The sequence below is a fragment of the Ziziphus jujuba genome, chromosome 10 (assembly GCF_031755915.1).
Source record: "Ziziphus jujuba cultivar Dongzao chromosome 10, ASM3175591v1".
In the NCBI taxonomy this organism is placed as follows: domain Eukaryota; kingdom Viridiplantae; phylum Streptophyta; class Magnoliopsida; order Rosales; family Rhamnaceae; genus Ziziphus; species Ziziphus jujuba.
This window is the reverse complement of record NC_083388.1, coordinates 7,033,240-7,057,570: the sequence shown is the minus strand read 5'-3', so window position 1 is coordinate 7,057,570 and position 24,331 is coordinate 7,033,240. Positions and strand designations below refer to the sequence as shown.

At 29.4% G+C, this 24,331-nt stretch overlaps 4 protein-coding genes across 5 annotated transcripts; 1 reads left to right on the top strand and 3 right to left on the bottom strand.

Annotated features, from left to right (window-relative positions):
- Positions 1-690: 690 nt before the first annotated feature.
- Positions 691-5,520, bottom strand: LOC125420939 (internal alternative NAD(P)H-ubiquinone oxidoreductase A1, mitochondrial). Its single transcript, XM_048468547.2, has 9 exons — positions 4,736-5,520; positions 3,876-4,089; positions 3,629-3,789; positions 3,353-3,418; positions 2,746-2,909; positions 2,169-2,283; positions 1,396-1,575; positions 1,148-1,314; positions 691-1,023 (listed from the first exon to the last, which is right to left on the bottom strand). Exons 1-8 carry the CDS (start codon positions 5,189-5,191, stop codon positions 1,162-1,164), a joined length of 1,509 nt encoding a protein of 502 aa, XP_048324504.1. The 5' UTR covers positions 5,192-5,520; the 3' UTR covers positions 691-1,023; positions 1,148-1,161.
- A 1,140-nt stretch (positions 5,521-6,660) lies between these two features.
- Positions 6,661-8,652, bottom strand: LOC125421182 (protein PSY3). The gene is made up of 2 exons (XM_048469204.2): positions 8,489-8,652; positions 6,661-7,019 (listed from the first exon to the last, which is right to left on the bottom strand). The coding sequence occupies exons 1-2, from the start codon at positions 8,580-8,582 to the stop codon at positions 6,886-6,888; spliced, it is 228 nt and encodes a 75-aa protein (XP_048325161.1). The 5' UTR covers positions 8,583-8,652; the 3' UTR covers positions 6,661-6,885.
- A 1,970-nt stretch (positions 8,653-10,622) lies between these two features.
- Positions 10,623-12,964, bottom strand: LOC107410755 (early nodulin-75-like). Its single transcript, XM_060811721.1, has 10 exons — positions 12,857-12,964; positions 12,652-12,729; positions 12,320-12,421; positions 12,039-12,140; positions 11,835-11,933; positions 11,656-11,733; positions 11,345-11,443; positions 11,152-11,229; positions 10,907-10,991; positions 10,623-10,784 (listed from the first exon to the last, which is right to left on the bottom strand). Coding segments are annotated over exons 1-10 (801 nt in total). The 5' UTR covers positions 12,936-12,964; the 3' UTR covers positions 10,623-10,783.
- Positions 12,965-17,258: 4,294 nt separating this feature from the next.
- On the top strand, positions 17,259-22,832 carry LOC125421180 (phosphoglycolate phosphatase 1A, chloroplastic). Of its 2 annotated transcripts, XM_048469193.2 has the most exons (11): positions 17,260-17,659; positions 18,219-18,286; positions 18,934-19,026; positions 19,130-19,201; positions 19,697-19,768; positions 20,058-20,117; positions 20,328-20,380; positions 20,638-20,735; positions 21,438-21,537; positions 22,348-22,451; positions 22,557-22,832. In XM_048469193.2, exons 1-11 carry the CDS (start codon positions 17,371-17,373, stop codon positions 22,661-22,663), a joined length of 1,116 nt encoding a protein of 371 aa, XP_048325150.2. In that variant the 5' UTR covers positions 17,260-17,370; the 3' UTR covers positions 22,664-22,832. The 2 variants fall into 2 exon arrangements, with proteins under 2 accessions (XP_048325151.2, XP_048325150.2); XM_048469194.2 differs by lacking the exon at positions 19,697-19,768 and having other exon boundaries at positions 17,259-17,659.
- The last annotated feature ends 1,499 nt before the right edge of the window (positions 22,833-24,331 follow it).

Here is a 24,331-nt window from a genome sequence, read left to right as displayed (position 1 = left end):
CAACTTTACTTAAGAAAATAAGTTTAATTTTTTTTATTGTATTTTGTGAAAGTTAGAACAAAATTAAAAATTGACCAAGTGAAACAAAAACAAAACGAAACTAAAAATTCACCAGAAAAAACTAAAACAAAAATTTTAAAGGATCACCAAACCTAATTTATTTGTACCACTTGCTTGGAAACGAAAAGCTTACGCTCAATCCTTTGTCAAGCTTACGTACGTTTAATCGGTTTCCTGATAAAGGTGGTAATTTACTTAGTTTGGACTGCTGTTTGTTTTGATACAAACAAAAATTTTCTACTTGTTACATTATTGCACTGAACTAAATAGAACCACGATTGTTTACAAATTAATCAATTAAATGTGGATGACATGTAACCATTATTGGTTTAGAGCAAAGAACAAGTTATCAATAGTATTATAATTATTCTTATTTAATTTGTAAATTGACCAAAACTTGAAAGTTACAAATACAATGCAATGGCTTTTTATCTACAATCAGCAAGTATTTTACACGGAAATGCAATTACCAAAATATAAAAATCTATTTTACAAGGAAATGGGTAAATGGGGCAGCAAGGAGTTCTTTGGAACATAATATCTCAAATTATTATTTACTTTCTTTATTGTATTATCGGTGATTACAATGCTAATTATCGGCAGTCTGAGGCAGTTTATCTGGACATCACATAAAAAAGACATAATTTATTAACTTCCAAAAAATCAGCCTTTATATGACAGCAACTACATGTTACAAATTGAATAAATACTTGGTAGAACTTCATGTACAGAAAAAAGTGTAAAAAGTTGAGATTATAGAAGGAATAACAGAAAAAGCGTGGGGGAGAATAAAATAAAAATACTTTTTTTTTTTTTTTTCATTATTAGAAAGCGTATAAACTTAAATCATTTGGTGTCATTGTTACTCAATTCAGTGGCTGCAATCCACACTGTGACGAGGACAATGTGCATACTTGGTTACTTTAACAGATCCTGCAAGGAAAATCCAAAAAGAATGGTGCCCTGCAAGCAATGAGGGAAACAAAGGATGCTCTTTAAGTAGTCCAAGTAATATTAGAAACCAATCATCCAATATCCAATAAGAATAAATATATGCACTTGGTCTAGAAAGATGAATTATTGGAACCTTCTTCTTCGACTCTATATTCTGCTGATATCACGGCCAAACACAAAAGTTGTAGCCCAGTTTATTGCAACATAGAATCTATTCCTCCAGCTTACGACACGAGTCAGATATGCAGAGCGCCAAATGAACCAACTGAAGAAGCCAGCAAGAGATAAACCTTTTCCCTCCTGCATAATTACTCCATTAACCACCAATTTAGAAGCTCAAGACAAACGGCTTAGAAGTGACTTGGAAATTGAGATTCTCACCTTGCTTTGTCTGAGGTCCACAAGAGCCTTATAACTGCCAACGCTTGCCATGCTTCCCAAATGCCTGTATTCAAATGGATTCCCATAATCTATATCTTGTGCACAGTTTGCATGACCTCCACCAGTTGTACCGATTTTGTTCAATAGCTCTGCTAGATATTTTCCTTGACGTTCTGCAACCTTTAAAATTCAATGGTTTGTCAAAGGACCAGTACCAAAGTCATTACTTGAATTGAAAGAAATCTAAGCATAAATGGCCAAACCTTGCAGCTTGGGCCAGGTAAACTATCATAGCACCTCAATATAATAGAGTGATTACTAGTTACATGAAAAAGAAGATAAATCAAAATCACCACTTCAGCATGAAAGAATTCTGACATTAAATTGCTTTTCTGGCTAATAAAGTATTGAGTTAAAAAAAAAAAATTCAACCTACAAAATTAGATAAATAAAAAGGAAACCTACTGCATTCATTTGTCCACCCCAAGCATAAACTAGTTAAGTGCTTTGCTGCAACAGGACCTCAATAACGAAAATGACAAGAGTACAAAAATAGACTTTCCACATGCAAACTCATTAATCAATAAAAATTCAAATGTAACATCACATATATCAAAGAGTCCAAGCCATTGCCATGAATCAGTTGAGAAAAGAATTGTGTTAGGTAACTTGCAAGGTGACCCAGAGCTCTGGATCTACTTGAGATTTCAGAATTCAGTAGTAAGACGAGAATAATCATCTCAGATAGAATTATCTGTACAATCAAAGTTTACCTGGGCCAAAGCTGGAAGAACTTGTTTTCCAGTACTTTCAAGAAAGCCACTGCAATCACCAATTGCATATACATCTTGTACAGAAGGAACACGCAGCCACTCATCTATACCAATCCTGTAAATATGGAATCCTTCAATGAAAATTTCCATCGTAGTCATCATTTCTATAGCATAATCATCAATTCCAGAAATAAAACGAGAAACATGGAAAGCATAAACATAAAATAAGCAGATTAAATTTATTATCATTGATAAAATTTTCTAAAACTTTGATGGTAGGAAGCAGTTGTGACATGCAACTAAAAACAGATTGAAAAAATGGGAATAAGAATGAGAATTGTTCTGAAGCTTTTAAATCCAACTAATTTGAATCTTTAAGAAGCTCTCACAAGCAGAAACAAAATCGTCGACTCACATGAGAATTTCCAACATGCATATGTTTGCCACACAATAATACAAGTTTGAAGTGACGTATCCCATAGTATTGCAATATTATCGACCTACTCTATAAAACAATTTATCAGAACTATAAACTAAAATGACTGCATCTCACAAGAAGAAAGGGAAAGTAACTCACCTTCCAGCTGGAGCTTTAGGAAGTTCAAGGGACTTTACAAAAGTTGATGGACCAACACCAGTAGACCACACCAATAGCCCATAAGGAACCTCTGTGCCATCATTAAGAATTATCTTCTGAGCTTTGACATCCTTGACAGTCCCGCGGACAAGACGAACTCCTGACTGAAGGAGGATAGTAAATGAAAGATGAATTTGTCTAGAGGTTTAATGGGAAAAACAATTTTAAAGAGTTTCAGTCTCAATGGGACCAATGCTGTAATATCATTAACTTAAGCCAGTCACAGGGGAGTGGGGAGGCATATCAACAAAATAGACAGCAAAGAAATATGCTTCCCTCATCAGACCACAGAGTCATCCCCTGCCCCTCTCTCCCCCACCCAAAAAATAAATAAATAGATAAATAATAAAGAAACTGGCTTAGCCTTGCAGGGACAAGAGCCCCTAATATAATTTGAAGGAATTAACTCCTTTAATAGACAAAAAAATTATTTCCTCAATTTCTCTGTTTTAAATGAAAACAAGAAAGGCCATCCATCCTTACAAAAGTTAAAATATAACATAAATAATGAGAATAGTTTGAATTAAGAAAGAACAAAATCTTTCACCTTTGTCAACTGATTGGTAGCATAGCGCCGAAGGCGAACATCAAAAGAAGACAATATTTCGTTTGCCTGTAAAGAAGAAAACTCTTAATCAGAAAACTTCCTTTTTAACTTGACTAGTCTTAAATAGCTTTGAGTCTTACAATAAGATTCCTAAATCAATAACTTTTTTCTATGATGAAGTAGATTAAATAGCACTACAAAAGAATCGTTAAAAGGCTAGCAATTGTAGCAAGAGTAATCAATGTAGGTAGATTTGTATGTTGTTAGGGAACAAACCTCAATCAAGGTAACATGGATATAATCTTTTACATGTGCATATCTTAGACGAACATCCTTCATGATAAAATCACTAAGTTCACCACTGAACTCAACTCCTGTAGGACCACCTCCTACAACAACGCAATGCAGGAGTCGACTTTTCTCTTCTTCTGAAATTCCTGATTCAGCAGCAACACCACAAGTGAAATTCATCTCACATCATATGGTTGATTCTCAAGCACAGAATCTAATAGCAGTAGCATACCAGGGACATCTGACAGCATTAAATTTAGAAGCAACTTCCTACGAATTTCCTGGGCATGGTGGACCTCGCGAAGAAAAATTGCATTGTCTTTTACACCATGGATTCCAAAAGTTAAAGCCTCTGCTCCCAAGGCAATTACCAACTTGTCATATGATATTTTGAATTTCCACGGATCCAAGGTTCTTACTCCATCAGTAATAGTCTCACATTGCACCTTCAATATCCAAACCAAATTTCTTACATGTAAGACACTACAGAATTTCAAATGCCCAACATCTTTACCACCAAACCTGATTTTTTATTGCCATTATGACACATTACAGAGGAGCAATTAACCACAGAAAAACTTCAACCTGAACTGACATCAGTGCGCTTTCCAGTTTCCATATAATGACAACATAAAGTTTTTATAAAAATTAAAATGTAATCAAACAAATTCTTAGAGCACAAGCAATGCCAGAACCAAGCATGTATGTTCACCAAAGTGAGATATTTCTTCTCAATTTCATCATGTACGATTTTGAAGTCACTCAATTATTTTTTCCTTTCAATTTCAACATAGTGGTCCCAAAATTTAAATTCTTAGTTTCTACATCTACGAGAAAAGCAGATATCCATCTCTAACAAGTTTTTAACACCCAATATACAAATTGGGTCAAAAAAAATATATCAATTCACTTCTATAAATAACATATCAGAATCAAATCTTCCAACAGTGATTCAATTCAAAGTCCAAGTTTCCCAAAAAAAAAAAAAAAAAAAATCAACCTTTTTTAACTCCCAGAATCAAATTGTCCATATTACTCAAATCAAAATCCAAAAGACAAAAACACCATAAAAAAGAAAAAAGAAAAACATACCACATGGTCATCAGTATCAATGGAAGTACATTTAGAGAGGAAGAAGTAAGACCCGGGTTCCTTAGAGATAGCGGGTTGGATCCTCCCAACGGGTTCAGCCACCGACCTGAACTCGAGCGTCCCGACACATGTGGATGCCAACAATGGCGTGAAGACCATGTGGTTCCGAGGCGACACGCAGACAATATCATAGATTTTTGGGTCCAATCCTTTCATGAGCCGAGACCCAGCCCACCCAGTTCCCAACACCACCACCCTCGGCTTTTCACCGGGTTTTGTGGGTCCCAAATTCGAGCACTCGTTAACCTGTGGAGCCTCATTAATGGCCTCGGAGCTGAAGGGTGCGAGCCCAAAGAGCTGGGTTATAGGAAAAGGAAATGGGTTTTTCTTGTTTCTGGGTTTGATGAATGGTTTTGTGGTGGCTGAGACTTGGATTAGGTTCCTGAACCAAGCCATAATTATACCATATATATATATATATATATATACGTTTTTCTGAAATGGGTTTTTTTGTTGCAGAGTGAATAATACAGTGTTCTAAGGCATCGAAGAAGAAGAAGAAGAAAGCTCCCGAATTTTGGGATGCGATGAGAGATTTGCTGACTCGGCGAGGAATCGGGGGTGAGTCAACAGCCAGGAACCGGTGGCCTTTCTTGCGTGGCAGATTCTACGAGCTACATTTGGCGTCTGCTTAAGCATTTCCCCTCGATTACTTTTCGTTTCCGAAAACCATACGTTTCGAAATTTTTCATGCGACTAGATCTGCTGCTAAAAGTCGACACACATTCCTTATCCGATTCATGTTGGATAATGCTTTTTACTTATTTATTTATTTCTTTTTTAGACTTTTTTTTTCTTTTTTCTTTTTTAAGTTCTAAAATTTCACAAATTATAATGAAAACTGTTTTTCGATGATTTTCATACAACAAATGTTGTAAATTAATTTGGCAGATCCAATTCTCTATCTTAATATTTTGGATTACTAGTGTTTTAATATTCTTCACTTTAATCAAATTACATATTAAATATTCAATTTAAAAACATTTTACATCAAATTCTCAATTTATAATTTATTTTAAATTAATTTAGTTTTTAAATTGATTCATGAAAAGTTTGAAGAGTTAACAAAGTTTATTAGCTTTTTATTTACAAATAAGATTATGAAAAAGTTAATTAATTGATTAATAAAAATTTAATCATTATTCTCATTTTAAACGATTTTAAAACGTTTTACTAGTGAATTTGATAATTTAATTGATATAAAACAAATTATAAATTAAAACCTCACTACTAAACATATTAAATTCAAAAGCCTAATATGCAATATGAATAAAAAGTGTAATTAATCCTAATATTTTAATAAAGAAATAAATATTTTCATTGCTACTATTCTTTTTTTTTTTTGGATCAAATTCATTGCTACTATATATATTTTTTAAATTTTAGATCACATATAACTGGTATGGAAAATTTTATTCAAGAAAAAAAAAAAAAAGTGATGTTGTAGCGGTCAATTTTTCATTAAACAGTAACAGGAACTACATCCTTTAAAAGAGTATCATAGAATATCAAGAATTAATATAATATCAATATCATATTAATATAAAAAAATGTATTTAAAACTTTAAAAAAATTTAGAGACTATAGTATTATCTGAAAGTGTACAATATATATATATATATATATTCCAACCAAAATTAGGAAGCTAATAAATGCTAGATATCTATATACCTAACTCTCTCTCCTTTAATTTTGGTCAATTTCAGCATCTTCCTTGTGGGTCGATTGTGATAATTAATTAATTATTACACACGAGTATATCATAATTTTTCAATAAAATAAAAGAATATATATCATAGTTTTGGAAGCACCTAGGAAGAATACTAATGTTTATGTCGACCCAATATAACATAAAAAAAATAAAATAAAATAAAATAAAATTTTATATATATATATATATATAACAAACAAAAAAGGTTGGGTGAGAGAGCAGTTTAACATATATTATTTGCATCTCACTTGCCTAACAACACAGAAATAAAAAGCTAGAGTAGCACAATATATTTTTAGGTGAATAATAACCATTCAAAATGATAATGATAATAATAACAAAGATTTTACATATATATATATATATATGATTTCTTTTTTCAGCCATTTTGGCCATTGTTGGCATCCTCAAATGTGCCACGAGAGGGATCATGGCCGGGATTTGCTGTCGTGTCGCCGTAGTCGTTGGTGGTCACTAATAGAGACCTTCCCTCCATTCCCACTTCGACATCTTCTGCATTTTAAACCCAACTAATTCATATTAAAAACTTATACTATATGTATTTATACACAGTTAGATATATTCTTTTTTATAATCAATACCAATCTCAATAAGTTCTGACCAGTACTACGTTATTAATTAATCAAGGCTTTCTTCTTCTCCTTCTTCTTCTTCTTTTTATTTTTTTTTTATTTTTATTTTTTTAAGTTAAAAGTGGGTTTCAAAATAAAAAGTCGTTTTAAAACCTATTTGGGTAATTTTCTAAGAGTAGTTTACTCAGTCAACATAATTAATTTTGAAAGAAAGCTAGCCCAAAGTGCTTCCTTGGGTCTCTTTTACCAAAAAAATAAAATAAAAAAGGGGAATACATCTGTACATAACAAAAAAGAGCAGCACTTTTAGAAAATAGTTTCAAAAAGATTCAAAACACTCATTTAAAAATAAAAACAAAAGCTATTCCATAATGAGACCTTAGCAAAACATCAAAATTCTTAACATATACAAGATTTAAATGTGACAAGCAATATTAATATCAATTATCAACTAGACAAATACATTTTTTCTTCTGTGTGTGTGTGTATGGTGGTACGGACACGTGCGTGCGTGTCGGTGGGTATGTGCGTGTGCGCTAGAAATTAATTACAATGAATTTGGAGTAGGTAGGAAATACAGCCAAATATATATATATATATAGAAAAATTTGATGGAAAATATATAAATCACATTAAAATTGATTTTTTTTTTCAAAAACTATTGATTTTATAATCTGTACTATAAAATTATATTATATATATATATATATATATATGTGTACATTAGTTTGAGCTAGGATTAAAGAACACGGAATTAGCTGGTGTTGTACGAACCTCCATACTATCCACATTAATTTCGTTCTAACTTTCAAACACGATTTACATATTTATAATATATACAAATTTTTATATATTATTATGGACTACAGTGTATCTGAAGCACCGGAAAGACAATCGTGATGGTAATTTTCTGGGTAGGAAAGGATTTATATTTACATAGATAAATTTTATTTACTGTCTGGTATTATTCAAGTGTAAGAACTTCTTGATATAGTATGAATGCTCAAAATCATGCATGAATGATGGATAAATCATATATAGATTCATATATATGGAATATTGGAAACACAATCATTTGCGATTGTCCATATATTTAAATATCTAACTTTTATATATGGGTCATGTGAAAAAGACATTAATAATATCAGAAAGATATATGCAAGTTAGAAATATATAGCCACATATATATATATATATATATATATATATAGAGAGAGAGAGAGAGAGAGAGAGAGCTAGTTTGTATGATGGAGTTGCCAAAACCATGAAATAAAACCTAGTTACTTGCTTTCTCACTCTCAATTTGTTGTGAAAAAGCTGAAAAATTCAACAAAATATATGGTCATATATTTATATAAATATACATTATATAAATTTATTTATACATACCTGAAAGTAGCATGGTGTGTCGGGCAGAAGCAGAGCAGAGAATCAGAGCAAAGGCAAGGAAGAGACACAAAGAAAGCCGACCTCCATGACCCATCTCTCTTTCTCAAATGTGGTCTCTCTCTCTCTCTCTCTCTCTATTTCTTTCTCTTTTTATAGCGGTGATAAGTAATTAAGAAGACAACCTTTATTTAAAATAATATCTATACATACACTAATACACAATGTCAGAGTTGACATTGATTTCCAAAAACCTAAACAAATGGATGCCACGTTCCTCACACCTTTTTTGGGTCAACGCTCAACCGGATTTCTTTTTTTTTTTTTTTTTTTCAATCGCTTGCTTAATTTATCAGAAAAGTAAAGCATCTCTTCTAACTTTCACATTTCCACTCCATCTATATGATCCATACTTTCATAATAATACATATATATATATATATATATATATATATACATATAAAATGCTCTTCTAGTAAACTAGCTCCTACTTTATATTGGGTGATGCAGTAATAATATGATCAATTGTACAAGTAACATGACAATTAATAATTTAAAACTTAAAAGCTTAATTAGTTGGAAATGTAAACAACTTTTAGCATGTCCTACATCGTCATGTCCTTCATTGTAGATTGGAGGGATATAATTAACTAGAGATCATGATAGACAAAAAAAAAAAAAAAAAAAAAAAAAAAAAAGTCCAATTTAGCCAAATTGAACAAAATAAAATGGACCAGTCATTTAATCATAACCATCATCCAGATTCCATGGACATATAAAAATTAATTATATATATATATATATATATAATATTTCTGTCTTTGCTGAAGATTACAATTGTCGATTTGTGTAACCTTAATTAAAAGCATGCATGTTTCTTCATAATCCTACTTAAAACACGGTTTATTTGAGTTTCAAATCTTGTAATGTTTGACTTCAAAAAACATGGTCTGAAAATCAAACAATCTTTTTTAACTCCTACTTGTCTGCAATCATTGTCATTTTAAATTTCTAATATTGGAATTATGTACGCCCTTTTCTTTTTCATTATTTTAAAGATAATATATTACCAATTTGCAATTATAAATATGGTAGAGGTAGAGATTTTTCTTAAATGCATGTGGCATGTCTTAGGTCCTATTCAAAATTTCAAAGACCTTGTTGTTATAAATCTGATGATCTAATTGTGTGCTTCAAACAATAAAATAAACGATAAATGTTATTTTAATATAAAAAGTATGTAGCTTTACAATTATTTATTTTTTCTTTAAAAAAAAAAAAAAAGGTGCAGTGTTCTTCTACTACCACTTGCAAGTAAAATATTAATAGACTAGATAATTGAAGCGCGAAAAGGGTTTTATTTAATCCCTACAAGAATCGTCAAAATCGATAGCTATAGATATATTCTTTCAGATTAAAAAAAAAGATGAAATAAAGACAAAATCTGGTATGCTTTGGTCGGTAGGCTACAGAGGACAAAATGCTTGTGCATGTGTGCATCGATTACTAATTAATATCAAAATTAAACATTTTTGCTTAAGAGCCTTTTTTCTCTTTTTGAATATTTTTCTTCTCCATATATTTTCTTCTTTCCTCTTTTTAATTTTTCAGTAATTTGATTCATCGGAACTCTTCAACAAGTCCATTTTCCTCGAGTTTAATTAGGAAATTCATGCAAAAAACCGAGCAAAAGAAAGATGGATCTGTTTTTAGAAGCTTTCTTTCGCATTATCCTTACCCCATTCTTTGTATTTCTTCTTCTTCTTTTTCCAAAAGATAATAATATAAAAAAGTTCGCTTCTTATATAATTTGACTTCGTCGAAAATATCAATGTTGATTTCATTTAAAATTTTATAAATTGAAAATGTAACAAAGTTATAACTAGAGAAGGGAATGTTTATTCATTTTGTACTTGATATTGAAACACATTAATATATTGTAGAGATTATAGGAACTATTTGTTATTCACATAGTTTAAGGAATTATGGAGCAAATAATCACCATCAGTTTTAGTTATTTGTAATTTCTCTCTTGTCAAAAAATCAAAATTTGATATCACCTTGCATCGAAAGAGAAATAGAAATAATTTAAATTAAAATAAAATTCATATAAAACTAAAATAGGAGGTTGCAAACATAAACTTTATTTTATATTATTCATCCATAGCCGGCCAATTGGCATTGGGCTTATAGCCAGACGTACAAACTAAATAACATTTTTAGGTTGTCCAGGCTAAAAACCAGATCTTCTCTACGTGAAGACTTCTGTAGTAGAAATTGAACATTGACTCGTCATTTTCTGCATATAAATAATACAATAATCAAATATTTTAAATAGTATTACATTAATAAAAATTACAAAACATATAACTATTATATTAACATTTTATAATTTGAGTGTAAAATCAAAATCAATAATACCAATACAGGGCGGGTGGAGGCTTAATGGGAGGGCTAGTGTGAGGAGGACTGTAGTCCACATTGAACAATGAATCTTTATCACTTTCTGTTTAACAATAGAAAGTAATATAAATATTATTATAATATAAAAACTAAATAATATTATTACAATTATATTCAATATTGTCTATTTTTTTTTTTTTTAAGTTTATGTAGAAAATTAATAACAGTAATACCATCATCACCACTGGACAAAGTAGACTTACCTTCTGTAGGCGGAGGAGGAGTAGGAGGATGAGTGCGTGGAGGAGTGTAGTCCAAATTTAAAATTGACTCATCAATTTCTGCTTAGAAATAGTAAGTAATACAAATAATCATATATTTTATAGCTCTCAAAGATAGATTTATTTCTATTTTAAAAAAAAAAAATTATGTATAAAATTAATATCAATAGTATACCACCAGGGGACAAAACAGATTCATCCTTTGAGGGCGGAGGAGTAGGAGGGTGAGTATGTGGAGGACTATAGTCCACATTAAACAATGGCTCTTCACTTTCTGTTCAACAATACAAAGTAATCAAAAATATAAATCTTATAATACATAAAACTAAATAATATTATAATAAAAAGTTCAAAACATATAACTATGATAATATTAATTTATGTGTATAAAATTATAAAATTAATATCAATGTTTACTAAATTTTGTTTGTTTATGTATAAAACTAATATCAATACCATCATCACCATGGGACAAATTAGACTCACCCTTTGTAGGCAGAGGGGGTGTAGGAGGGTGAGTGTGTGGAGGGGTGTAATCAACATTCAATATTGATTCTTCATTTTCTGTTTAGAATAGAAAGTAACACAAATAATCAAACATTGTATGAACATTAAAGTTAGATTTATTTTTAAATCTATGTACAAAATTAATATCAATAATATACCTCCAGGGGACAAAACAGATTCATGCTTTGAAGGAGGAGGAGTAGGTGGGTGAGTACGTGGAGGAGTGTAATCCACATTCAAAATTGATTCTTCATTTTCTGCTTAGAATTGAAAGTACCACAAATAATCAAACACTGTATAATCATTAAAGTTAGATTTATTTTTAAATTTATGTATAAAATTAATATCAATAATATATATACCTCCAGGGGACAAAACAGATTCATGCTTTGAAGGAGGAGGAGGAGTAGGAGGGCGAGTGTGTGGAGGAGTGTAATCTACATTCAACATTGATTCTTCATTTTCTGGGTAGCAATAGAAAGTAATACAAATAATTAAACATTGTATAATTATGTAAATTAAATTTTTATTTTTAAACATTGTATAACTATGAAAATTAAAGTTTTATTTTTAAACATTGTATAACTATGAAAAATAAATTTTCATTTTAATTTAAGTATAAATTAATATCAATATATAGTACCACCAGAGAACAAAGTAGATTCATCCTTTGTGGGAGGAGGAGGAGTAGGAGGGTGAGTGTGAGGAGGAGTGTAATCCACATTCAACAATGATTCTTCATGTTCTGCTTAGCAATAAAAAGTAACACAAACAATTAAATCAATATTGTAACATTGTATAATTATTAAAGTTAGATTTTTTTTTATTAGTATAAATTTAATATCAATAATACCACCAGGGGACAACATTTTCAACCGCTCATTGTATAATAAATTATTAAAGTTAGATTTTTGATTTTTTAATTTATTATAAAATTAACAACAATAATACCACCAGAGGACAAAGTAGATTCACCATTTGTAGGCGGTGGAGGAGTAGGAGGGTGAGTGTGTGGAGGACTATAGTCCAAGTTCAGCATTGACTCTTCATTTTCTGCATAGCATGGAAAAAGAAAATATTATATAATATTATAATTATATAAATAGCATAAAAATTAAATGTTCCTAAGCAATACATAATTAATATGAATAATTCAAGAGGAAAAGAAAAAGAAGAGTACCAGAAGGTATGGGGCGAGCAAAGCATAATAGGGCAGAAGCTAAGAAGCAGATGATGAAGAACTGAGCTCCTGAACTCATCTCTTCTTGTTTCTCTGGAAACTTATGGGATTTTCTTTTGGTGATGTGTTTAGAGCGTTGAACTTCTGTATTTATATTTGTATATGGAGGACATGCTGAGTAAATACAAAATATTTGATACCAAAAATTAACGTGATATTAAGGTTTAAGTTTTTAGATACTCATAATTGCTTTCATACTAAAAATGGATAAATTAACCTTAATACTTGTCATTTATATCATTTCACAATTAATGGCTATTTTTGAAAACCATAAAACTTATATTTTATATGAACACACAACATTTAAAATAAAATATATGTACATGATTAAGATTGATTTCTCCATATTTTGATTTCCATTAACTTCCAAACAATTTTTTTTTTTTACAATAAATGATTGTAATAAATACAAATATTTATGATATCAACTATTGTTATTATTTTTGGCAATAAATCAAAGCAATTAATCTATAAAACTAGCCCTTTTCTTTAATCTCTTATTTCTTTTATTTTTCACTGAATCTAACATATGTGTGTTTTTTGTTTTACTACCTTCATTTTTTTTTTTGAATAAAAATGTAGGGAATCTTAATTAGTTAAAATAAGTTTCCTAATTATGAAAATTTTTAAAGTTAAAAAAAAAAAAAACAAGAAAAGAAAAAATAAACTAAAAGACTAAATCTTGACCATTAATTTGCACGATGGCAACATATCAAGGATCCTAATATTCACAAACCAAAAAAGAGAGAGAGAGAGAGAGAGATAGAGAGGATCCTATATATATATATATATATATATATATATGAACACACAACGTTATAAAGTTCAAACTTAAATTAATTTTGTCATTCATATTTTCTAAGTATTAACTTAGATTAATTTTATCATTCATATTTTCTAGTATTAACTTAGATTAATTTTTATCATTCATATTTTCAAAGTATTATATAGTTATTCAAAAAAAATTGTATATAGTTCATTTCTGGTGTACAATTCATGTGCATAAAAATAAAAAATCATAAGAAATTAACAAATCATAATAAAATATAGGAATTTGCTACAGTACACAGGCTTTTTGATAATGTATCCATATACAAGTTTTTTAGAGCAAAATGTGACAACAATTTGGGATTCTTTAAGGTTGTAACTGGTAAGCGGTGGTAAAATCTTATTATATGTAATCATGGAAAATAGGAAAAAAAAAAAAAAAGTGATTATACAAAATATAGAAAAGTTGTTGAAAAATTACTAAGAAAAGGTAGTGTATAAGATCATCATTTATAAATGTGATTATAGGATAACAATTTATCAACTTTCCTCTTTTTTTTTTTTTTGGTAAATAATTTTTAACTTCCTCAATTAGGATTTTCCTGCTTCAAAAAAAAAAAAAAAATCTGTTTTGCTAAATATATAACAAGTATTAATGTCATTTTAGGAACATGTCTATTAGTATAACTTACAATCTCCTCACTCATAATTATAAATCCTAAGTTTGTATTTCCCCACTTCAAACAAAATAAATAAATACCTCTATGCTAATAATGCTAAATTTATTAAATTATTTACCAAATTTGTTTATCAAATAATGTAATTCATATTTAAATTATGTAATTGTTTCAATCAATAATATATTAACATTAACGCCGAATTTGGACGTTTAGGAGCCTTAGACCGAGCGATGGATCCAGAAATTTAGTTTAGGAGGCACCATTGTATAATGAAATGTATTTTTTAAAGTAATGTTACTCTAAATTGTTGCATTAGGTTAATAATTATGGAAAAAAATCATCTAGATGAATTTTAAATTTCAAATTATGATTTATTTGCTATAATTAGGAATTAAACTAAAATGAACTTTTTTTATTTTCTTCGCATACAAGAATCTTTAAATTCAACGAAAAGTTAAAGGAAAAAAAGAAGAAGAAGAAGCTAATTTAATTAATAAAAGAGAGATTTTTTTTTTTGTATTTTTGTATTTTTATTTTTTTTTTGATAAGATGAGGTTTTAATTACATAGACACCAATACTTACTAGAAAAGATAGATAAATTTAGAATGATTAATGATATAAATTAATTTAACTTATTTCCCATGTAAAAGTATCTCATAAGAAAAAAAGAAAAAAAAAAACTTTGAAAATATAAAAAAATAATACATATTTATAAAAAGAAAACAAAATGCATACTATTTAATTTTTTGAGAGGGGCACTATCTACTATCTTTACAAAATTGTTTTTAAAAAATAAATAAGTATATATATATTTTTTTATAAAAGCAAAAATAAATTGAGGGGGACAAGTACTTCATCGGCGTATACTTAGGCCTACTTTATAGGTTAGTTTTATATCAATATTTAAAATAAATATTAAATACAATAAAAAAATGTTACTTTTTGTTAAATAAAAAGGATTCAAATTATATATTATATTACTCTAACCCTTCTAAAAGTTCACTTTCAAGTTTGTCCTAATTAATATATGTTATTTATTATATATATATATATATATATACAATAATATTATAGGTATCAAAATATTTATCATATTTATTTACCAAATAATATATATTAAAATATTATTAATTGGTATAATTCATATATAAATGATAAATAAATTTTGTAAATAATTTGATAAACATTTTGGTAACTCTAACATTATTGATATATATATATATATATACAATTAGGTTCAAATTAGGTTTGAATATCAAGACTAACTTTTTCCTTTTTAAGCTTTAAATCATATTAATGATTAAAATATAAAATTATATTTGACTTTTTTGAATTTCTAATTAAAGGCTAATAAATAAATATCTGGTTTTAAAAACATCATGCCATCATGATATAAGTCGGATTATATATATATATATATATGTCCTGCTATAAGTGTGATTCTATGTATATATATATATATATATATATATTATTTTATAAGTATAATAATTTCTAAATTAAAATGGAGATAGTGAATCTCAAACTCACAAGATTATGCGTGTAAATGTGAAAAACATACTAATTGAGCTAACTTTATTCAATGGTTGACAATGTAGTTGACAATGAATGTATGTTCTAGGTAAATATTTTGATGCCTTAAACTCAAATTAAGATAATCTCATAGTTTTAATATTAAACTTTTTTTTGTTAACTTTTGGATTACATTAAGAATTAAAATTTAAAATTCAAAAAGTGATGAAATATGAGTTTAATAACATATTAAAACTTTATGTACAGAAAGTAAACTATCAAGATCTGATGATTAATAAATATAATTTTAAATTTCAACTTTTGATATAATCAAAGGTATGAAAAATAAAATTTTGAAATTAATCTTGATATTAAAAATCCAATTTGAATTTGGTTGTATATGTATATAAAGTCAATTTCTCATCAATACACTTGATGAGTTTTCTATCAAGATCTCTTTTATTAATTCTTAAATCTTTTCAATAGCTGAAATTTAAAAATATATTAAGTTTATATAAATAGAGAAAAATATTAAATTCTAAAAAGACAAAATAAATCTTATTATAACTCATATGAATTCTAAATATATTTTTAAATTATAATTTTTTAAAATATTCAAAGACTAATAAACGTAATTTTGATAGAAAATTTATAAAAATGTTCTGATAAAAAATTGATTATGTATATATATATATATATATATTTAAATATCATGTGGGTTAATCCTGTTTCCTGAGTTTGAATTTCCACATTTCTATATATAATATATTTGAACTGTTTGAGCAATCCTGAATCCTGATGGACACTTATAAATGCAACGCAGACGCAGAAATATGCATCAATGATTTCATAATATTCATATTCATTTATCATTAGTGACGAGAGAAATAACATCTATTTTAGACCAATTCTCCAAGGATAATTCGTAAAAGAAAAAAGAAAATGAAAAAAAAAATGTATTATACCACCTATAAAATCTCACAATAAATCATTCATCAAGATTTTTGAAAATGTTGATAATATTATTTTTAATTGATTTCTATATTAAACCCCTTGAACCTCAACCCAGTACCATTTAAAATTAAAATTATTGCATGTAATTTTTACAAAATTATCTTCTTCTTTTTTTGGTTTTGTTTTATTTTTGTTTTTGTTATCGTTGTTAACATTGTTATTATTATTATTATTATTATTTTTTAAGAACTGTTTTTTTGTTATTTTATTTTTTTAGAAGAAGAACTGGTTTTTATAAATTTCTTTATTAGTCTAAGGAGAAAAAGATAAAACCAACGGGCACCTATTCAGCCACTCAAACCTCCACGTCACCTCATTACCCAAATAAAAAGCAAAAAACTCCAAGTCACCACAAACAACCACTTCAAAAAAGCTAACGGCCTTAAACGTCCAACACAAAAAGAAAAAAAAAAAAAAAAAAAAAACCACACACATATCCCTTGAAAGACCAAAAAAAAGCAAAGACACAGAAGACAGAGATGCTGAGCAGAGCAGCCACAGCTTCTCTTTCAGTCTCTGCTGTTTCTGCAAACCCATCAAAACCATCCTTCTTCTTCTCCAACACCTCCAAATTTCTGGGTCTCAACCATAATCTCTCCTTCTCTGCTCCAAACCGTCTTTCCAATTTCCCCTGTCTTTCATGGAACACTAAGAAAACCGCTAACAAGTCGAGAATGGCAAGTTTCACCACTCGAGCTTCGGCACAGCCCCTCAAGAATGCCGACGAACTCATCGACTCTGTTGAGACCTTTATCTTCGACTGTGATGGTAAGACCACTCTCTTTTTTATTTTTATTTTATTTAGTTTTTGTTTTTGTTGTTGTTTTGAGTATTGATCTTGTAAAATGGAAGCGCTTTGACTGGATGGGGTCGATTTCGTTTTGTCCGTTTAATTGGGTTTTTGAGGGTGTGATTTGTGGTCCTGATTGAATAATGAAGGTTTTCGGTTTCTTGGTTTACATTATTTGATGGTGCAAATTTGAAAAGGAATGGTTAAAAAAAAAAATTATGGGGCTTTTATGGAAGTGTTTGTTTTCTATGTTAAGAAATTGAATGAATTATATGAAACCCATTAATCAACCCTGTCTTATAAACAAATATATTCTTTTTTTTATTTTTAATTTTTTCTGGGTTTGGGGATTCTTATATCGGAGGATTTTTGAGTTGTAATTTGTTCAATGCCTGCAACTATCTGCTTGTTTTGTTGTTGATTTTGTACCAGGGTGTTGAGTGTGGGAAATGGCGGAGCAAGGAGGTTAAATTAGATTCTTATGGATAATATAATGCTTTATTGAAATAGTTTATTTTTGTTACTGCATAAATGCAGGAGTTATATGGAAAGGGGATAAGCTGATTGATGGAGTCCCGGAAACTCTTGAACTGCTACGGTCAAAGGTTTGTATGCAAATTAGGCATTTTTCTGTTTTTCCTAATTTATATTTGTTTGCAAATTAGGTTTGTATTTTTGATGCATTACTGGAATATAGTTATGGGCCGTTTGATATAGCTGAAAAAAATATAACTTTTGTCTGTAAAGCTTTATATAATAGATCTTTTTGAAACTTTATATAATAGATCTTTTTGAAAAAGAACATTTATTAAAAGGTTAATAAATATTTGGCTGTAAATAAAAAAGTTGTATTAAATACTCAATGAGTTTCCATATAAGCTAAAAAAACTGTATCAAATGCTTATTAATGCTTATTGAGTTTCCATATTAGCTAAAAAAAAAAAAGTTTTTTTAAAAAAAATATATAAAAAATTTGGCTTCTCTAAAACAGCTTAAAAAAACTCTTTTTTTTGCCATGCTTGTTAACTTTTGTCAAATTTCTTTATTTTTTAATTAAAGAGCTTTTGGCCTTCAAGTAAAGCTTTTAAACCAATAAAAAGTTCTGCCTAACAGTCACTTAATCCACTTTCGGAACATTACTTGTGGATCAAAATACTGCATATTATTATTCTGTTTGACTGCAAGAGCAATAATTAAAGAGAATAATTGATTTGCAAACCCTAACCATTTGACAGTGTCCTTTTTCCTTTAGGGAAAAAGATTAGTCTTTGTTACCAACAACTCAACAAAGTCTAGGAAGCAATATGGAAAAAAGTTCGAGACGCTTGGCCTGAATGTCAATGAGGTTAAGTCTGCCAAATTTATATATATATATATGTATATATATATTTTATGATGTTGCAGACGTTTCGGCACCAATAATTTTAATCACATTTGAATGCTTTCAGGAGGAAATTTTTGCATCATCTTTTGCTGCTGCTGCCTATTTGAAGTCCATCAATTTCCCAAAAGATAAAAAGGTATTAAACATGCTATTAACACATTTGCTGCAGCAACACGGGTTAGAAGACCTATGCTGTAAGAGTAATAGATCTTTTAAAAGAAAGTACATTCTTTTTCTTTGATGTATTATTTCACTATGCTTCAGCATTCTCATTCACTGAAAAGAAAGAGAGAGAAAGAACTTCATATTGCTTTTTGAATGGCTTTCATATCTTCTATTTATTTGTTTTCTGTCAATGGCTTTTGTATCTTAATTATGGTACTGTCAAAAGATAAGTATAGTTTGGTATACTAGGCTCTGCTTATTTTTCCTACTTGCAATAAGAATAGAAGACTGTTGTTACTCTTGCATCCTCTACCATTGACATGCATCTGGCTCTAGTCCAGCTTGATACAGATATCCGTTCTTCACAAATATCAAATTAGATAAAACATATTCACTTTAACTTTCTTGTATGACTATGCTAATGATCAACATAGATTATACAAACTGATGATAGGGCATGTTTTAGATTTATGTGATTGGAGAAGATGGAATCATAAAGGAGGTTGAACTTGCTGGATTTCAATACTTTGGTGGACCGGTATGTATAAGTTCCAATTTTGTAAAATCCACTGCACTATACCAATATACTTGACATGCATACATTATTTTCAAGTCATAATCTGTGATATCGAGTGGTTTAATTTCCAATTTTACAAACAGAAGCATTGTTCAAAACTGAATAGGTGGAGTTTTCATTCTTTAATAGGTCTATATGTCTTGTTTTGGAAGTTTTAGGATCAAGTTTTTTATCCAATCATGAATGCTACCTCTTAATAATTATGTATGTATGAAGCATATCTTATTATACAGAATTTCTTCTTTTACAGGAGGATGGTGAGAAGAAAATAGAGCTAAAACCTGGGTTTCGAATGGAGCATGATGAGAATGTATGCATCTGTTCTTTCTTTCTTTCTTTCTTTCCCTTTTTTTTTTTCAAATTTTTTTTTTTTTAATTTTTGAGTTTTTACACAGGGAACTTGCTTATTGATTTATAGATTATAGCCTTATTAAATTATAATCTCATCATCAAATTTTCTTTTTCTGTACGATTTTTAATTTTAATCATGATTATAACATTTTGTTCATTGCCTTTGCAGGTTGGGGCTGTTGTGGTAGGATTTGATCGTTATTTCAACTACTACAAAGTCCAGTAAGTTATTCATGTGACATGAATCATATCATAGTTGCAATGTATGTCCATATCACAAAATCTTTAACCATATATACTTGTACACTTTGCAGAAATATCTTGTTATTCTAAAAATATTTTTTACGATTTTAGTCATCTTGTACCAAGCTATGGTGTTTCTTTAAGCTTTTACTTTCTTGTTATGTGCATTAAATAAATAAGCTAGATTTGGTCTTCTGTGGAGACATGATCATCAAATATTGTTTTCATGATGGAAGGTATGCAACACTATGTATACGTGAAAATCCGGGGTGTCTTTTCATTGCAACCAATCGTGATGCTGTTACTCATCTCACAGATGTTCAGGAATGGGCAGGTCCACTTCTCTCCTACTTTACTGCACTTTAAACTTCTCTGCAGCCTTTTAATGATGTTATTTTTCAAATGTTTAAATAAATAGTATGTTGCGATGGTCGGCTTTTTTAAATGTACTCTGGCTAGTTGTTTCCGGGAGAATTATGTTGACATCCTAAAAGTTTTTCCAACTGGAATATGAATTAAAATCCATTTAAAGGGAATGTTGTCTTGGTACTCTTATGGATATTGAGTCAGACTAAGCAAATTGCTTTCAAGGGTTTGCTGTTTTTGTCAAGTCTAGTTTAGCTTGCTACATGTGACTTAAACTTCTGTTAAAAGATGAAGTTAGATGGTGATATTTTTTATATTATGGGCAAAAGGAGTGGGCTAGAATAGGTCCTATTTTTAACTAATCAACCAAATTCCTTGTGGTATAAAATAGAAACTATGTGCAACATGGTTTTAGGAACTATGTCAAAGTACTAAGATTGTGCCCTACCTTCTTATAGTATTATATACAAATTTTTAAGCACCGTGTTGTTATGTTAGCCACTGTTGGGCTAGTTTTCTAGTTTTATGAACTTTTAAAAAATTGCTAACTTAACAAAATATCCAAATATATAGATAATGTGTTTGTATGGAACTGGGAACTTGTTTCAAGAAAGTTTAGCAATATGTTGTTTTTTTCTTCTAAGGCCATATGGATTTTCTTTGCTTTCAGGTGGTGGTTCTATGGTTGGGGCTATCAGTGGATCTACTCAACGTGAGCCACTGGTTGTAGGAAAACCTTCAACTTTTATGATGGACTACTTAGCAACCAAGTAACTCAAATCCTTCAATTCTTGTTCTTGTTCTTCTTTTTCCTTTTTCTCTTTTCTTTTTTCTTTTTAATTTACGATTTCTTGCTAACAACAATGAGTGCTGTTTATCTCATGTATCCATAAGCATTCTCGCAATATACATGTTATAAAATGAAATATATTATAAATGGTGCACATGCTTTGTTAAATATTTGCTTGATCTAGCATTTTATGAGTGACTTTAAACATAGTCAAGTAACCAAATTTATACTAGGAAATTCACCATTGGTGCAATTTAGGGATGGTTGAATAAAACAAGGGAGAAAATAAGCTTAAAGCATAGAATGCTATGCAATATTAGAGAATGCATTGAAGATGTTATAAATGTCCATAGTCAAGTAATAAATTGCTGTAACTTTTCTTGGTTAACAAGACAGCTACACATTTTCTTTGAGGGCATCCGTAGATGATCTCAATCAACTAATCAAAATGAAGCCACATGAAGTGCTAATAACTTAGTGGGTTTGCATTTTGCTTTCAAGTCAGCATTTTATATCTTGAAAGTTAACAAGCAGTGAAAAATCTCTTGTCATGACTTTGACAGCCATGACTAACATCTATGTTATTACCAATTGTTGAACAACATGATTACTGTAACACATTACAGGGCCTTTGTTGGGAAACCAGTCAAACAACTGACTATATTTCATAACTGATATGCGAAAACCACCGGAGTGCCAGTACACAAGGATTTTTGAAAGATTTTATCAAACATACTGGTCATGTTGCATGCCTGATCAATTAACATTGTTTGCTTGGATTAAATGACAGATTCGGAATCACAAAATCTCAGATCTGCATGGTTGGTGACAGACTCGATACTGATATTCTGTTTGGACAGAATGGAGGTTGCAAAACACTTCTTGTTCTTTCTGGTAATCCACATTTCTCTGATGTTTTTTGCCCAGGTAACTTTACATTTTGTTTGATTTGTAGCTTAATTAAGGATTTTTCTTTTTTTTTTCATTTTTCTTAAACAGGTGTAACCACTTTGTCAATGCTTCAGAATCCTAAGAACACCATACAACCAGATTTTTACACCAATAAGATTTCAGACTTTCTTTCTCTCAGGGCTGCAACTGTATGAGTATGATCATGTTAGCCCCTTAGAAAATGTTGTCATTTCCACCATGTATAATGCCTGTGCAATTTTCTTTTTTACTCCATTTTCACAATTTTTTAATGGAATGGATATTTTTATCAGAAATGACGTAAAATAAAGCATATCAATATATAGTTGTACAATATTCTTGGCTTGTCCTCTCTTTGTAAATTTTAAAATGGTTGCAGTAGAATTTGGAGTTTTCCCTACATATATCGATATTCTTGTCAAGGAAATCAAAGCATAGCTATACATTGTTTCTTTTTTTGAAATTGTTCTTTTTAGGGGTTATCAAGCAGGAAGATTAAAACAAAGGAAGAAGAGAAAAGTTAAAATAAATAAAATTCCTTCTTTTAGCCGTCAGAAAAATAGTGAAGGCAAAAGAAGCTTATAAAAGCTAGGGGGAGAAAAAGCTTGAAGAGCAAAATAAATTAGAACTTACAAAGTTAATTTGACATAGATGTATACATGTATCAATGATAAATAAAATTACAAATTTAGTTTCTGATAGTTATACAGATGCTTCTAAAGGAACACCAGACTCAGTAGGCTTTCTCCTAAATGGTTTGGTGAAAGAAAATTATGGGCTTGGCTTCCACTCTGACCTCATTTATTTTTTATTTTTTATTTTTTTCTTCTTTTTAATCACCTTTCAATGCTACAATTAGTTACTTTTAAATTTGTTTGAAAAAATAAAAATAAACGAGTAAAAAAAAGCTACTTCTAAATTTGGGGTTTCAAGCAGCTGACATTGGTACTTAACCGATGTAACAACTATAATGTTCTTAAATTGGTTGCTTTTCTTAATGCCTTTCCTTACTTGCCAAAACTTGTGTTGAAAGCGAGTATTTGGTAGAACATTTCTTTAATTGTTCAAAGATTTGATCTTTCATGATTTGGAAATTGATAGGGTGGGTGGTCCATTGTTGACCAATCTCTCTCTCTCTCTCTACATAAATTAATGTTTATTTTATGGGATATATTTGAATCGCAACATGTTCTGGCCAGTATATATATGCATTCTGCTCTGCATTTTTTTATTTATTATAGTGATGTTCGCTAATTAAGTGCACATTCACAGTTTTGAAATTGGGATAATCTTATTTAAAAATGGTTTAGTCTTTTTGTACAACCAAGTAATTATTTGACACTGTAAAGACAAATTGGTTTCCAAACTTAGAATACGGATTTATTTAAGGATTTTTTCATAATCGCTCTTGACCATTTGCCTTTTTACATTTTACCTCCTAATTTGTATATTTGTCATCTTTTATCTTCTAATCTTTAAAAATAGTGCTAACAAAGATAAAATGTTAACACTGTTTATTTCTTGGTGTTAAAAAGCATATTTCATGCAAATGCTCCCCGTTTGGCATTTGAATTATTAACCAATTTTTAAGGTTTTTGCTCTTTCACTTCACGTTAGGAATTAAACAGGAGTTCATTTTGGGAACCAACACTTAAAAAAATAAAAAAAATAAAAAAGTCTTGAAAACTCAAAGAAATGCAAAACTCCATTGCAGCCACCAAAGAAGCCACTTTATTGTGGCATATCTTGGATCTTAAGCTTTTTTTTTTCCCCCCTATATATCCGAAACAGGGCTAAATCTCTGCCTTTTATCTAAAATGGAAAGTTTTCTATTACCATGAAAC